General features: G+C 51.7%; 1 protein-coding gene across 2 annotated transcripts in view; it reads left to right on the forward strand.

The window, feature by feature from the left end:
* Positions 1 to 660: 660 nt before the first annotated feature.
* Positions 661 to 14,209, forward strand: part of SKOR2 (SKI family transcriptional corepressor 2) — a gene marked incomplete at its 5' end in the record, with an annotated part of 38,096 nt that continues 24,547 nt past the window's right edge. For both annotated transcript variants that reach the window (XM_083402760.1, XM_083402761.1), the window contains 3 exons: positions 661 to 2,937; positions 7,289 to 7,352; positions 7,811 to 7,885. In XM_083402760.1, coding sequence (XP_083258886.1) covers positions 661 to 2,937; positions 7,289 to 7,352; positions 7,811 to 7,885 — 2,416 coding nt within the window. The remainder of the gene's footprint in view (positions 2,938 to 7,288; positions 7,353 to 7,810; positions 7,886 to 14,209) is intronic.

Genomic DNA, 14,209 nt, shown 5'->3' on the forward strand with positions numbered 1-14,209 from the left:
CAGGTCCTACTTTTGAGTAAACCTATAGGGTTGCTGATACACGGCTGCATTTATATGCCCATGCGCGCGTGCAAATATGGGAGTAAATCCCATTGAATCCTTTGCATCTTCCTCCTGAGTAAAAGTGCCACAGGGTCCAGCTATGCAGCCTTAACTGAGAATGGTGGAAAGGCCAACTTTGATGCCATAAGTCGTTTTTTTATTCAACAGGGCAGCAAACAAGGGGCCTCCCTCTTTCTTTTCTGAGGTTCTTCTGAAGGTGGTACATTCCTGTAATAATATGGTGCATGAAAACAAAATCTTCAAGATGGCCTCTTAAGCAACTGCTTTTGCCTGTTAAATGTTCTTTCGGTATCAAAAAGGCACCTATATTGAGGTTCTGATCACTTGCACCTTAATTAAAGCACAGGCGGTTTAGAGGGCAGATGGTGCATCCGCTCAGCCGCTTGATGGCGCTAGTCCTCATGGCCTGCTCTCTTTTCTCTCTCCCCCACAGCTTGCTGGGGAGCCTGCCGGGGGCCCAGGACCATGGCCAGCAGCCCTTTGCCAGGCGCCACCGACCTCCTCCTGTCCGCCTCGTCCAACGCCTTCCCGTCGGACTCGCTGAGCCAGGGGCCGCCCCCTCCGCCTCCACGCGGCGGCCCTCCTCACCCGGGCGCCATGAAGCCCAACCAAGTGGGCCAGGTGATCCTCTACGGCATCCCCATCGTGTCTCTGGTGATCGACGGGCAGGAGCGGCTGTGCCTTGCGCAGATCTCCAACACGCTGCTGAAGAACTTCAGCTACAACGAGATCCACAACCGCCGCGTGGCGCTGGGCATCACGTGCGTGCAGTGCACCCCGGTGCAGCTGGAGATCCTGCGCAGGGCGGGCGCCATGCCCATCTCGTCGAGGCGCTGCGGCATGATCACCAAGAGGGAAGCAGAGCGGCTCTGCAAGTCCTTCCTGGGGGAGAACCGGCCGCCCAAGCTGCCCGACAACTTCGCCTTCGACGTGTCGCACGAGTGCGCCTGGGGCTGCCGGGGCAGCTTTATCCCGGCGCGCTACAACAGCTCCCGGGCCAAGTGCATCAAGTGCAGCTACTGCAGCATGTACTTCTCGCCCAACAAGTTCATCTTCCACTCGCACCGCACCCCCGACGCCAAGTACACGCAGCCCGACGCCGCCAACTTCAACTCCTGGCGGCGCCACCTCAAGCTGACCGACAAGACCCCGCAGGACGAGCTGGTCTTCGCCTGGGAGGACGTCAAGGCCATGTTCAACGGCGGCAGTCGGAAGAGGGCCCTCCCGCAGGCCTCGCACGCCCACCATCCTGGAGGGGGCGGCGGAGGAGGAGGAGGAGGCTCCGGCCCTCACTGCCACCCTTTGGGCGCCGTCAAGGCGGCGGTGGTGGGCGTCGGAGGAGGCCTGCTCAGCCCGCACCTGCTGGGCGCGCCGCCGCCGCCGCCCCCGGACCTGCACCAGAAGCGCGGCCGCTTCGACGACGACGAGGAGCTGCAGGAAGCGGTGGCGGCGGCCGCGGCGGCTGCAGCGGCCGTTGCGCACGGCGGCGCCGGCAAAGCGCAAAGGAACTACCCGGTCATCCCGGTGCCCAGCAAGGGCTCCTCCTTCGGGGGCGTCCTGCAGAAGTTCCCCGGCTGCGGGGGCCTCTTCCCGCACCCGTACGGCTTCCCCGCGGCCGCCTTCAGCCTCTGCCACAAGAAAGAGGACTCAGAGGGGCTGGGCGTCGGGGCGCAAGGCGGACCCGCGGGGCACAAAGCGGCAGGTGCCGCCCCGACGGCAGGAGCGGGCCTGTCAGGGCTCTTCTGGCCCGGGACTAGGAAGGACGCGGCGGCGGCGGCCGCAGCCTTCTACCCGCCTTTCTGCATGTTTTGGCCGCCGCGCACCCCGGGGGCGCTCCCGGGGCTGCCCACGTACTTGCAGCCCGCTCCGCAGCCGCCCACTTGCACCGCCCTGGGCGGGGAGAGCCCCAGCTTGCTGCGCCAAGCCTTCCTGGACCTCGCGGACCCCGGCAGCGAAGGGGGAGCCGCTGGGCTGGGCACGCCGCCCGCCGCAGCCGCCCCGCAAGCGAGCGGCGGAGGCGGCAGCGGCAGCGGCAGGGACCCACGGGCTTTCGACGGCAGCGAGGCGGCATGTTCTCCCGCGGCTGAGGGAGGCGGCGGCGGCGGAGGGTCGCGGGGCTCGGCGCCTCACCAGCCCCACCTGCTGGACGGGCAGCCGCGGGGCAAATCCGGCGCGTCGTACCACCACTCCAGCGCCTTCCGTCCAGTGGGGGGCAAAGAGGACTCGGAAAGCCTAGCCAAGCTGCACCACCACCACCCGGCGCCGCGCTCCTCGTCCTCGCCGCCGCCCCTCTTGCTGCTGCCGCCCCCCGAGCGGGAACCAGGGGGCTGCGAACGCCCCCTCCAGCCCCCCGGCCACCGCCTGCTCTCCCCGGGGGGCACCAGCTGCAGTTACCCCAGCGAGGAGAGCAGCGAGGAGGAAGAGGAGGAGGAGGAAGAGGACGAAGAAGAAGAGCCGGAGGTGGACGTGGAGAGCCACAAGCTGCCGGAGGAGGAGGAAGCGGAGGAGGAAGCGGAGGAGGAAGAGGAAGACGAGCAGGAAGTGGTGGACCCCGTCGGGGGAGCCGGCCGCTACCTGCAGAGCCGCGGGCTGACGGACAAGGGCGCCTCCCGGGACAGGCCGAGCGGGGCAGCCTCTGCAGTGGCCGCTGCCCCGACGGGGCCTTACCCCGCGGCCTCCTGCCGGCCGGCTCCAGAGGAGGAGAAGTCGGGGGCGCCCCACTCCGAGCAGCTGCTGCTGCCGCCTCCCCCTCCCCCTCCTCCGGCTCTTCCTCTGCCCACCTGCCCCCCGAAAGGAGGAGGAAGCAGCGGCGGGAGCAGCCCAGCGCCCCATCCATCAGCGGAGGAGCAGGCGCCGCAGCCCCCTTACAAAGATGTAAATACCCCCCTCTAGGCTCCTTCGAGCCAATTATTTTTATTGAAATGCACCTCTAGGCTGAGTCGCTTCCAGATGCGGGGAGAGGAAGATGGATCGAGGAGGGTCTTTTGGCAGGGCCCCCGCCCCTTTAGAGCCAGGGAAACGGAACTGGCAAGAAATAGGGCGAGCCTCTCCCGCATCTCCAAAGGCAGCGCCTGCCTTGCCCGTGACACTTTCAAGCGGTTGTGGGTGCGCGTGGCTCTTGTCTGGCGCTCCCCCCCCCCTCTACGCCCCAGCACAGCTTCTCTGGGGGGAGGGGGCATGGGTAAAGGGGCTCAGGAAACGGGGGCCACTATCCGGCCCTTTCCCAGCCTCATTGATTTCAATGAGACCTTTAAACACCTCCTCAGTCTCGGCTTCTCGCCCAATATGTGCTCCAATATTTGTTCGCCCAATATCTGCTTCCAAAGAATAAGGTCTCCCTTAGAAGAAACACCAGTTCCTTCGACCCTAACTGGGCTTCTTCGAAGGAGGCGGGTGCGCGTTGCCATTTTTGAGGGTCGCGCAGAAAAACCAACGCGGGGGGGGGGGGCGCTTTATCACAGGTTTCAGGACCCGCAAGAGCTACAGGCGGACCCGATGCCTCTCCCAGCACGGCGCACAACCCGCTTCAGTCTCAAAATCCCTTGCCTGTGCCTCACTTCTGTGGACTGGATTCTCACCGCCGGCAGATGAGATGGCAAATCGGTTTCTGGGCTGTGCCATTTCAAGGTTGAAGGCGTAAGGGAGTACGGGACTGAATGCTCCTGCATATAAAATAATTAAACCAATGGCTCTCACGCAGAAAGCTAGCATGTCAGGGAGGGAACTTTTTGAAACGCTAGCTTTCTATGTGCAGCGGCATTACTATCATCATCATTTAGTCATTTTTTAGTTAGTAGTATGAAGAACCACCTGAAATGTCGCGGAGCCCAGAAACTGCTTAACTACCTCATGTATTGTCTGTGATAATTAAGTGCTTTAGTGCCAGGACACTAAGTTGGTTGGGTTCCAGCGCACGCCTTGTAACAGGAGCCACTGCAGACTCGCAGACGTTAACGGGCCTGAGTTGGTCCTGTGCATTAACTTCAAGGGGTCTACTCGGAGTAGGACTAACATGGGCTACCGCTCCATGCCCTTTTACTTACAGCTCAGGACCCGCCCTCATAATAGGTTCTGCGGAGTTCTGATAGCCACACCTCAATTTTTTATTTTTTACTATATTTATTTTTATATTTCTAGAGTTGGGAGAGGAGCAGAAAAGCACAACCAATAGGACTAGGGGTCTGGAGCAAGTCCCTTAAGCGGAAAGGGAGCTTTTCGGTTCAGAAAATAAGACCCAAGGGTGCGGAGGAAGCACCGAGAGAGAAGCTTTGCGCTCTCTCATAATGCTAGAGTTCTGGAGAAAGGACGTGGGTGAGCGGTAGGGCGTCTGCTTTGCAGGCCGGAGGTCGCTGGTTTGATCCCCGGCATGTCCTGCCAGAGCTGGGAGAGACCTCGGCCCGAAATCCTGGAAGAGCCTCTCCCAGTCCGTACTTGAACGAGATCAAACGGCCTGACCCATTATGTCAGCGATCAAACTGACTAATTAATCTCTGGAACTCGCTGCCACAAGATGTAGCGCTGGCCATTGACTTAAGATGGGAATTTTCTGCGGAATCAGGAAAGGACAAGTCTATAAATGAGTCCTAGTTAGAATAGAATCATAGAATCATAGGGCTGGAAGAGACCACAAGGGCCATCGAGTCCAACCCCCTGCCAAGCAGGAAACACCATCAGAGCACTCCTGACATATGGTTGTCAAGCCTCTGCTTAAAGACCTCCAAAGAAGGAGACTCCACCACACTCCTTGGCAGCAAATTCCACTGTTGAACAGCTCTTACTGTTAGGAAGTTCTTCCTAATGTTTAGGTGGAATCTTCTTTCTTGTAGTTTGGATCCATTGCTCCGTGTCCGCTTCTCTGGAGCAGCAGAAAACAACCTTTCTCCCTCCTCTATGTGACATCCTTTTATATATTTGAACATGGCTATCATATCACCCCTTAACCTCCTCTTCTCCAGGCTAAACATGCCCAGCTCCCTTAGCCGTTCCTCATAAGGCATCGTTTCCAAGCCTTTGACCATTTTGGTTGCCCTCCTCTGGACACGTTCCAGTTTGTCAGTTGTACTGGGTATTGAATGCAACTTCCAAGTTGGGGGGGGGGGGACGTGACTGCCTATCAATAGCTAAGGAAAGTCCTAACGTGTACACTCCCCTCAATAGTGACCCGTGGAAATTAAGGCCACGATCCTCTACTACACACATATCTGGGAGGAAATCCCATGGAACTCAGCGGGGCTTACCTCTGAGTAGATATTATATAGGATTGCGCTATAAATTGGTTTAGAGGAGACCTCGCCACTTTTTAGTAGGTCCCAATAGATGCGTGCGGGGCCCGAGGGTTTGTCATAATCGGGTCTCTATAAGCACTTACTCTTTTTCGGTCGGCATACACACTGTACCTTTAAAGCAGATTCGCTGCACCTTCTTTCCCTCAAAGTATTCTGGGCACTGTAGTTCGTTAAGCGTTGCTTTGCGTTGTCACCCTGTGAGGCGTAAACTACAGCGCCCAGAATCCTTTGAGGGAAAGAGGTTGCAGCGAATGTGCCTTAAAAGGTTGATACACAGAGTTGAAGGCAATCCTTAGCTTGCTCTCCTGTTAAGGAGGACGGATCACCTCTCTGGGAATATTCTGGTTCCATGCACCCATTTCCCTGACATCAAGACCCACTGATCCCAACGGCACTTCTTCCGAGGAAGCGCCTTGAGGAACACAGACTTGGGTACACACCCAGAAGGAAAAGCCCCTGGATCAGTTCCACTGGAGGCCGCGAAGCCCAGCTTTCTGTGGCCAACAGAGATAAATCACGCGGTAGCTCAGCTGGCTGAGCATAAAACTCTTGATCTCAGACTGAAATCCATGGGTTTGAGCCCCACATTGGGCAAAAGATTCCCGCATCTCAGGGGGTTGGACTAAATGACCTTTGCAGTCCCTTCCAAGTTTACAATTCTATAATTCTATAGATGCTCAGCCCATCACTGACTGAGACAACGTCTCCTCACTTGGTTCGCTCCCGCCCGCTCAGGTAGGCTGCGCAATGAACGACAGTGTCCCGGCTTGGATTCCTTAAACTGGACTTAAACTGGTGGTCGTTGCCTTCAACGGTGGAGGGGGCGGATAATAAGAATAGTAGTAGTAGTCATAATAATAATAATAATAATAATAAGCACTTCCTTCCACTCTGGGCAGCTTCCACAAAGACAAAAAATACACTAAGATGTCACACATTAAAAACTTCCCTGAACAGGACTGCCTTCAGATGTCTTCTAAAAGTGTGGTAGTAGTTCTTCTCTTTGACATCTGGTGGGAGGATGTTCCACAGGGCGGGCGCCACTACCGAGAAGGCCCTCTGCCTGGTTCCCTGTAAACTCACTTCTCGCAATGAGGGAACCTCCAGAAGGCCCTCGGCGCTGGATCTCAGTGTCCGGGCTGAACGATGGGGATGGAGACGCTCCTTCAGGTATACAGGACCGAGGCCAGTTTAGGGCAATTGAGGTCCATGGTGGACATGTGCGGGATTTACTTCCGAGTAAACAGGGCTCACTATCCAGCTGTGGACGCAAGCCTCCGCTCCGCACAACCAGCCCTGACCTGTTTCAACCACAACACGGGGCGAGTTTTCCCTGCGTTGAAGTAGACGAGGCTTTACATTGCTAGAGCGCGCTGGGGTCGCGCCCCCGGCTAGGATCCGCGCAACCAGAACTTATGCACGCTGCTTACTCGAAAGTAAGCCTCAATTGAGTCCAAGGGTTCTTCGCTGAAATCCATGGGGTCTTTAATGTCCCCCCCCCCAGCAACCATACTTAAATGTGACCCTCCCCCTTTATATAAGACTTATTTGTGGATGTTATTCATCTGTTGCCCCCCGCCTCAAATAAAAAATATCTCAGGGACCCGACAAGCATCGCCGGTCGCAGTGGCGTAGCGTGGGGGGTGCAGGGGGAGCCGGCCGCACCGGGCGCAACATCTGGGGGTTAGGGTTAGGGGGCGCAAATCCACGGGTTAGGGGGCGCAAATTACTTGCCTTGCCCCGGGTGCTGACAACCCACGCTACGCCACTGGCCGGTCGTCATGTTTGTGCCTCCCCCCCCCCCCGCGCGTTTGTTTCTCCTGCTCTATTTTTCTTGCTCGCTGCAAACCGTTTGCTTTCTCTTTCCTGTTAATTGCTCATCGATTGCATTAGGTTTGGCTTTTAATTCCTGTTTGTCTATTTGTTTCTCGTCGTGCTAGATCCAGAAAGGCAAGGAGGGGAACCAGGTTGCCGCGTCGGCGAAGGAAGACAACAGCTTCTCAGGCAAGACACGGAGCTGTTGGCTAATTTCTCACGCCGGGGCAGACCCGGGAGCGCAGTGGAAACGGACAAATGCGCAATTGGGGGTTCCAGATCCGGATTTGTCCTTAGGAATGTGGCTGCTGAACCGCAGATCCTTTCTCAGACACTGCACGTGTGAGCGTGTGCGTGTCAGATCACACTGAACTAGATATCGATCTTCTCGAACATTTAATCAGCCAAGTTAACACGACAATTACCAGCAACGACTAAGAAACACTGGTCGTTAGTATTCCTAACAAATGCTAGCAGGTTCTCAATGCCATACAACACGTTTTCCTTTCTCTATGTCCTTGCATGCTGGCATGTATCTACTCCCCTCTCAGGTTTGTGGGGTGGCGGCGTTCCTTCCAAAGAGCTTTGCAATATTGCAAAGAATAATAATTAATTCGGGTTTTGTTTTTTGTTTGTTTTACTTTCAGAGAAGAGCAAGGAACACAATTTTTTCATCACAGACGCCGAACATCCAGGAGGGGATTTCTGGAGAAATATCGCAGGTAGGCTCAGAGTGCAGGGGAATCAATGCACACGTTTGCAACCGGACCGGTCCCGTGTCCCTTACTCGGAAGTAAGCCCCGCTGTAAGGCTTCCTCCCAAGTCTGCGTGCGTAAGACTGTGTAGCCTTCAAATTCCTAATCAAATGACTGAATATTTTGTAGAAGGGTAAAAATAAACAACGGTCCCAGATAGATATAATAACTAAGGGAAAAATGCAAAGAGGTGTTAATAGCAATAAGGTTATTAATTGCTGGGCATATTTCAGCAGGAAATTTCGGGAATGGAGCAGGTTACACAATGGAGCCGGCTGGTAGGGAAGAGAAAACATAAAATGACAATAATTGAAATGTTCTCTTTGAAACCTTCCATTAAAAAGGATCACAGCTTATTGCTTTTAATATCTGTCAGAGAGACATTAAAGGTGTTTTATGAGATCCATGGCAACATTTATATTATCTCCGTGATAATGATCTCTACACAAAATGTATAATACATTGACAAAAATTACATTATACAAATTAAATGGAACCACCTTTTACTGATTGCTAAATGTCTCCAAGGGGTTGGGGGGGGCGGAGGGGGGAGGGAAAGACGTGATTAGAAGTTTTGATACTAAGTTGTCTATTGCGAGGGAGGGTTATAAGGAAAAGGGGTTTTTGTTTCTTGGGAGAGGGAGAGAGAGAGAGAGAGAAAAGGGAATCTAATTTTCCATTTATGTAATGCAAACTGTCTTGGCTTTGACTATTCACGGTTAATTGACTGTCAAACGAGGTTGTTATCCCGAGGCTATGTCTGCAAATTTGCCTGTCAAATGAGACAGAGAGAGCAAGCCTTGGAGAGAGAGAGAGAGAGAGAGAGAGAGAGAGAGAGAGAGAGAGATGCAAGTGTAGTGGGAACTGATGAAGAAAATGGGATCTTCCAGAAACCTTATATAATAGCAGCCAGCACAGTTCTGACTATATATATATATATATATATATATGCAGGTTTTGGTGTCCTCGGGTGTCTTCCCGTGTAAAAGTTGGGGTGTCTAGGCGACGTTTCGACGAGGTCTCACTCGTCATCTTCAGGCTGGTGCTTTCGGCTTCTTGTTACTGGAACAGAGCAGGATCTCAGTGTTTGAGTTCCTATAAATACTGTTGAGGAGGTGTGGTGTATAGCCTCCAAAGTTCTGGGCAGAGAGGAGGTTCCCAGGCTAGTGTGCCTTTTCTTCTTTTGTTCCTTAATTACTTGAGGGATATCTTGAGTGATTTCTTGAGTGATTTCCTGAATCCCACTTAGGTGGGTCATTAGGTGTGGATTAGTTGCTAAAGCCTTCGTGTCTTGAACTCTTGAACTTTGTGAAGAGTTTTTCTGAGAAGATGGCTGTACTGCACTTGGTTGTGCTCTGGCTTGGCTTCGTGTATAGGGGCGAGCTGTGGTTTTGTGGCCTGTGCCAGCCAGATCTGTGTAGGGATTGCAGGGGGGTGCAGCATCCGGAGGTGCCACCCTGGTTTGGCTACTGGATGGTCAAGGGCACTACAGATAAAATTAGCAAAATCCTCCATAAACACAATATCAAAACAGCCTTTTGCACCAACCAAAAAATAGCCAATATCCTCAGAAACCCCAAGGATAAAATTCAGTTGGAAAACCAAGGGGTCTATGAAATACCCTGCAAAGTCTGCCCAGCCACGTACATTGGACAAACAAACAGACGAATAAATGCACGGATCGCAGAACACAAGAATGCCGTCAAAAAAGAAGAAAAAACTTCCTCTCTTTTCCAACACATGAAAGAAACAGGACACGAAATTAATTTTGCAGATTCCAAATTGCTCTTTAACATGGAACATCACCACAAGAGAATAATCATGGAAGCCATCGAGATAGAGAAACACCCTCACAACATGAACAAGCGTGACGACACATCCCGCTTGCCAGACATCTGGAAATTAGCCCTCCCCACAAAATCCGACACCAGATCCAGAGGCACACAGAACGCCATCACCAATCAACCACACCAGACCCAAACCCAGACCCTCTCCACAGATAAATTACAGACACCATCCAGTAGCCAAACCAGGGTGGCACCTCCGGATGCTGCACCCCCCTGCAATCCCTACACAGATCTGGCTGGCACAGGCCACAAAACCACAGCTCGCCCCTATACACGAAGCCAAGCCAGAGCACAACCAAGTGCAGTACAGCCATCTTCTCAGAAAAACTCTTCACAAAGTTCAAGAGTTCAAGACACGAAGGCTTTAGCAACTAATCCACACCTAATGACCCACCTAAGTGGGATTCAGGAAATCACTCAAGAAATCACTCAAGATATCCCTCAAGTAATTAAGGAACAAAAGAAGAAAAGGCACACTAGCCTGGGAACCTCCTCTCTGCCCAGAACTTTGGAGGCTATACACCACACCTCCTCAACAGTATTTATAGGAACTCAAACACTGAGATCCTGCTCTGTTCCAGTAACAAGAAGCCGAAAGCACCAGCCTGAAGATGACGAGTGAGACCTCGTCGAAACGTCGCCTAGACACCCCAACTTTTACACGGGAAGACACCCGAGGACACCAAAACCTGCATTCCTGTACCCGTGAAAATCTACGAAAGCAAATATATATATATATATATATATGATCCCTAAATGATCCAACATGGTTATATGCTTGTTCCACTGCAAAAAAAGCAAAAGAAAAGCAAACCCTGCTTTCCTTCAATGGATTTCACATGATTTAAAAGCCCACTCTGAAACGGGTGCTGCGACGAGGGAGGGAAAACAATGGCCTTTTAAATAAAGTGAATAAGAGATGATAAAAAGGGAAATTGATATTAAGAGTGGGGCAAGGGATAATCTAGCTTGATTATTTCCAGGGTATTATGAAATTGCCCACCAGGGAGCCCAATACCAGCAGGAATACATTCCGGAGTAAGTTATTAAGAAAGCTTTGTACGATTCTTGGCTTCCTGCGCTGGAGAAAATTTAGATAAACTGAGATGTGTAGATACAGAAAAGTAGTCCCACATCCCTGCATTGTGCCTGTGTGTGTGTGTGTGTGTGTGTGTGTGTGAAAGAGAGAGGACTCCTGCATGTATACATGCAAATGAATACCTCTCTCCCATTTATCTGATTTCTGGCTCCCAAAGTACTACAAAGACTGTTTTCTAGAGAAGCATCTGTGTTGAGTCTGTTGCAGCGAAAACAACAAAGAATCTTGTACTACCTTGAAGCACTAATAAAACATAAGCCTTCAAGAGCATAGTTCAACTCCATCGGCTATTCTTAGCCCACAACAGCTAGGTAAACCCTCCAGAATCAATGGCAGTATATCTTACAATACCAGATATTAGGGACATGCAGTCTGATGCCTTCCATGGGCCGATCACGGGCCTTCCAGAAGCAGCTTGCTGGCCACTGAGCTAAGCCGACCCCATATCTGATCAGCAGGACTTAAGTTTAGTGTCAGGGTAGCCAACATGGTGCTATCCAACTGCTGTTGGACTACAGCTCCCATTAGCCCCAGTCAGCCTGGACAATAGTCAATGGTATGGGAGTTGGACCAACAACATCCACAGGGCAACACGCTGGCTGTCACCATGGACTTGGTGATTTCAGTGAGATGGTTTTATTCATTATTTGTCACATCCTGGCACACCTCCCCTCTGTCTGTTGGATGGATCTAGATGAGTAAGGGTAAAGGGACCCCTGACCATTAGGTCCAGTTGTGACCGACTCTGGGGTTGCGGCGCACATCTCGCTTTATTGGCCAAGGGAGCCGGCGTACAGCTTCCAGGTCATGTGGCTAGCATGACTAAGCCGCTTCTGGAGAACCAGAGCAGCGCACGGAAACGCCGTTTACCTTCCCACTGGAGCAGTACCTATTTATCTACTTGCACTTTGACGTGCTTTCGAACTGCTAGGTTGGCAGGAGCAGGGACCAAGCAACGGGAGCTCACCCCGTCACGGGGATTCGAACCGCTGACCTTCTGATCGGCAAGTCCTAGGCTCTGTGGTTTAACCCACAGTGCCACCCCCATCCCCCCATCTAGATGAGTAGGAGAGGATATTTTTATATATGAATGATCCCTCGTATTCTCACTTGTGTGAGAATGCAAATAATTATTTCAGCAGAGTAATATCACCATCCGTGCGCAGCTTATCTCTAGAAGCTATTTGGGACAAGGTTACATAACCTCGAACAATTACGATATCCAAGGATGCTTAGGCAGACTTGGATTATTTTCTCCCTTTTAATGTTTCCCTCTTAACAAATAAACCACTCTCAGGCTGCTTAAGTAAACTAGAATATACAAGGTTTACTCACATTAAAAGTCTTGCCAGGATTCAACAGTTACAGTGATGAAAATCAGGCAGGCAATAATCCTTAAATGTTACAAAAGTTCATATTCCATTTCAAAAGGGAGTGTGCTCCCTGGAGGAGAGCTCACAGACAACTTACTCCATTGCAGGTAAGAAGAAGAAGAGTGTGTGTGCAGTGACAGGAAGAAAAAATTAAGTTTCCATTGTTCCCCTTCCCATCACACAAGTTTAGAGGATATGCCATCACAGAACCCCATGTTTGTGACTATCTAGCAATCATGCATCTAGCAATTCATGACAGACAGAAGAAAATACTTATTTACACAGGGCATAGCTGAAGTGTAGGATCTGCTCCCACAGCAGGCAGGAATATCCACCAACTTGGGGGGCCGTAAAAGAGGATTGGGCAAACTCATGGAGGGATTAGCTATGAAAGATAATGTTGTGGCTCCACTGTTAGGTGCTATGTGCTTCTGACCTGTTCCTGGAAACTGCAGGAGGGGAGAGTTCTGTTGTCTTTCCAAGAACGGAAGTGGCATGAGTAAAAACGGAGACTTTTCAATTAAAATAATAATAATAATGAAGGTAGAATCACCTCCCACATTAGCCTCTGGGACTATTTGTCCCTTCCCTCATGTGCCTAGTTGTCAAATTGATTGCCAATAGGAGAGGGGATGTGTTTTCTGTTTTTCCACCCAAAATGGTAACGTCTTCCATTGCACCTATCATTCATAGATAGATAGATAGATAGATAGATAGATAGATGATACATAGATAGATAGATAGATAGATAGATAGATAGATAGATAGTATGGCACATTCTATCCCCCAAAAGGGGCAACAATGCCTTCAATTTGCCCCCTATTCTGGCAAAAAATAAAACAGAGGTTTCGTTTGCTTGCTTGTTTTTGAAACAGTGATCTTTAAAGGTTCCCTGCAAAAACCACCAAGGTGGATCTGCCTCAGATCTGGCAGGCTTAATTCACTGTGGATCCGGCGGGCCTCTTTTGCCTGCAGGCTTCCTTGACTTATGTGCTAGCATGGATTATGCCATTCTACTAATGGGATGCATTAGGGAAGCAGTCTACTAATGCGTCCCATCAGCGCAAGGTTTTCTGCTTGTGCCATAGGGCTTTGCCCCTCTCCCCTTCCTGTATGCGCTCCAGAACATGAGGGGAACCCCCCAGAATAGATCTAGGGGCTGTGCGAGGAAAGAGAGGGAGAACGTTCTTGCTGTGCAATCGGAAATCCTCGCACAGATGGAAGGGTTGCCTTAGCACTATGATGGATTCCACCAATTCTGCAGAAGTATGTACTGAGAAAGGGACGCGGGTGGCACTGTGGGTTAAACCACAGAGCCTAGGACTTGCCGATCAGAAGGACGGCGGTTCGAATCCCCACAACGGGGTGAGCTCCCGTTGCTCGGTCCGTGCTCCTGCCAACCTAGCAGTTCAAAAGCACGTCAAAGTACAAGTAGATAAATAGGTACCACTCCGGTGGGCAGGTAAACGGCGTTTCCGTGCGCTGCTCTGGTTCACCAGAAGTGGCTTAGTCATGCTGGCCACATGACCTGGAAGCTGTACGCCGGCTCCCTCGCCCAATAAAACGAGATGAGTGCCGCAACCCCAGAGTTGGCCACGACTGGACCTAATGGTCAGGGGTCCCTTTACCTTTTTATGTATTGAGAATGAGCAGGTGTCCTTGGTTAATTGTGAGTGGGGAGGAAAAAGAGAGACCTAGAGCATCAGATAAAGACCACTGCTCATCCTGCTACTCTAAGTTTCATTCCTAACACTAGAAAGCAAAAAGGTCACCAAGTGACCAGAATGGGGGTGGAAATACCTGATCTTATGCCCTTAACAGCAGTTTTAGCTGCATAAACCAGCAAGCTGTTGCTTTTCACAGATGGTTATCCTTCCTTGCTGTTTGTCAAGCTGCTGCTGGGATACGCAGCAGGAGACATAAAGTGAAGCTGCCAAGTCGAGGTAGACGGAGAAGGTTTTTCCAGGTTGTG

The sequence above is a fragment of the Podarcis tiliguerta genome, assembly GCF_965153285.1.
Source record: "Podarcis tiliguerta genome assembly, chromosome: 11".
Taxonomy (NCBI): domain Eukaryota; kingdom Metazoa; phylum Chordata; class Lepidosauria; order Squamata; family Lacertidae; genus Podarcis; species Podarcis tiliguerta.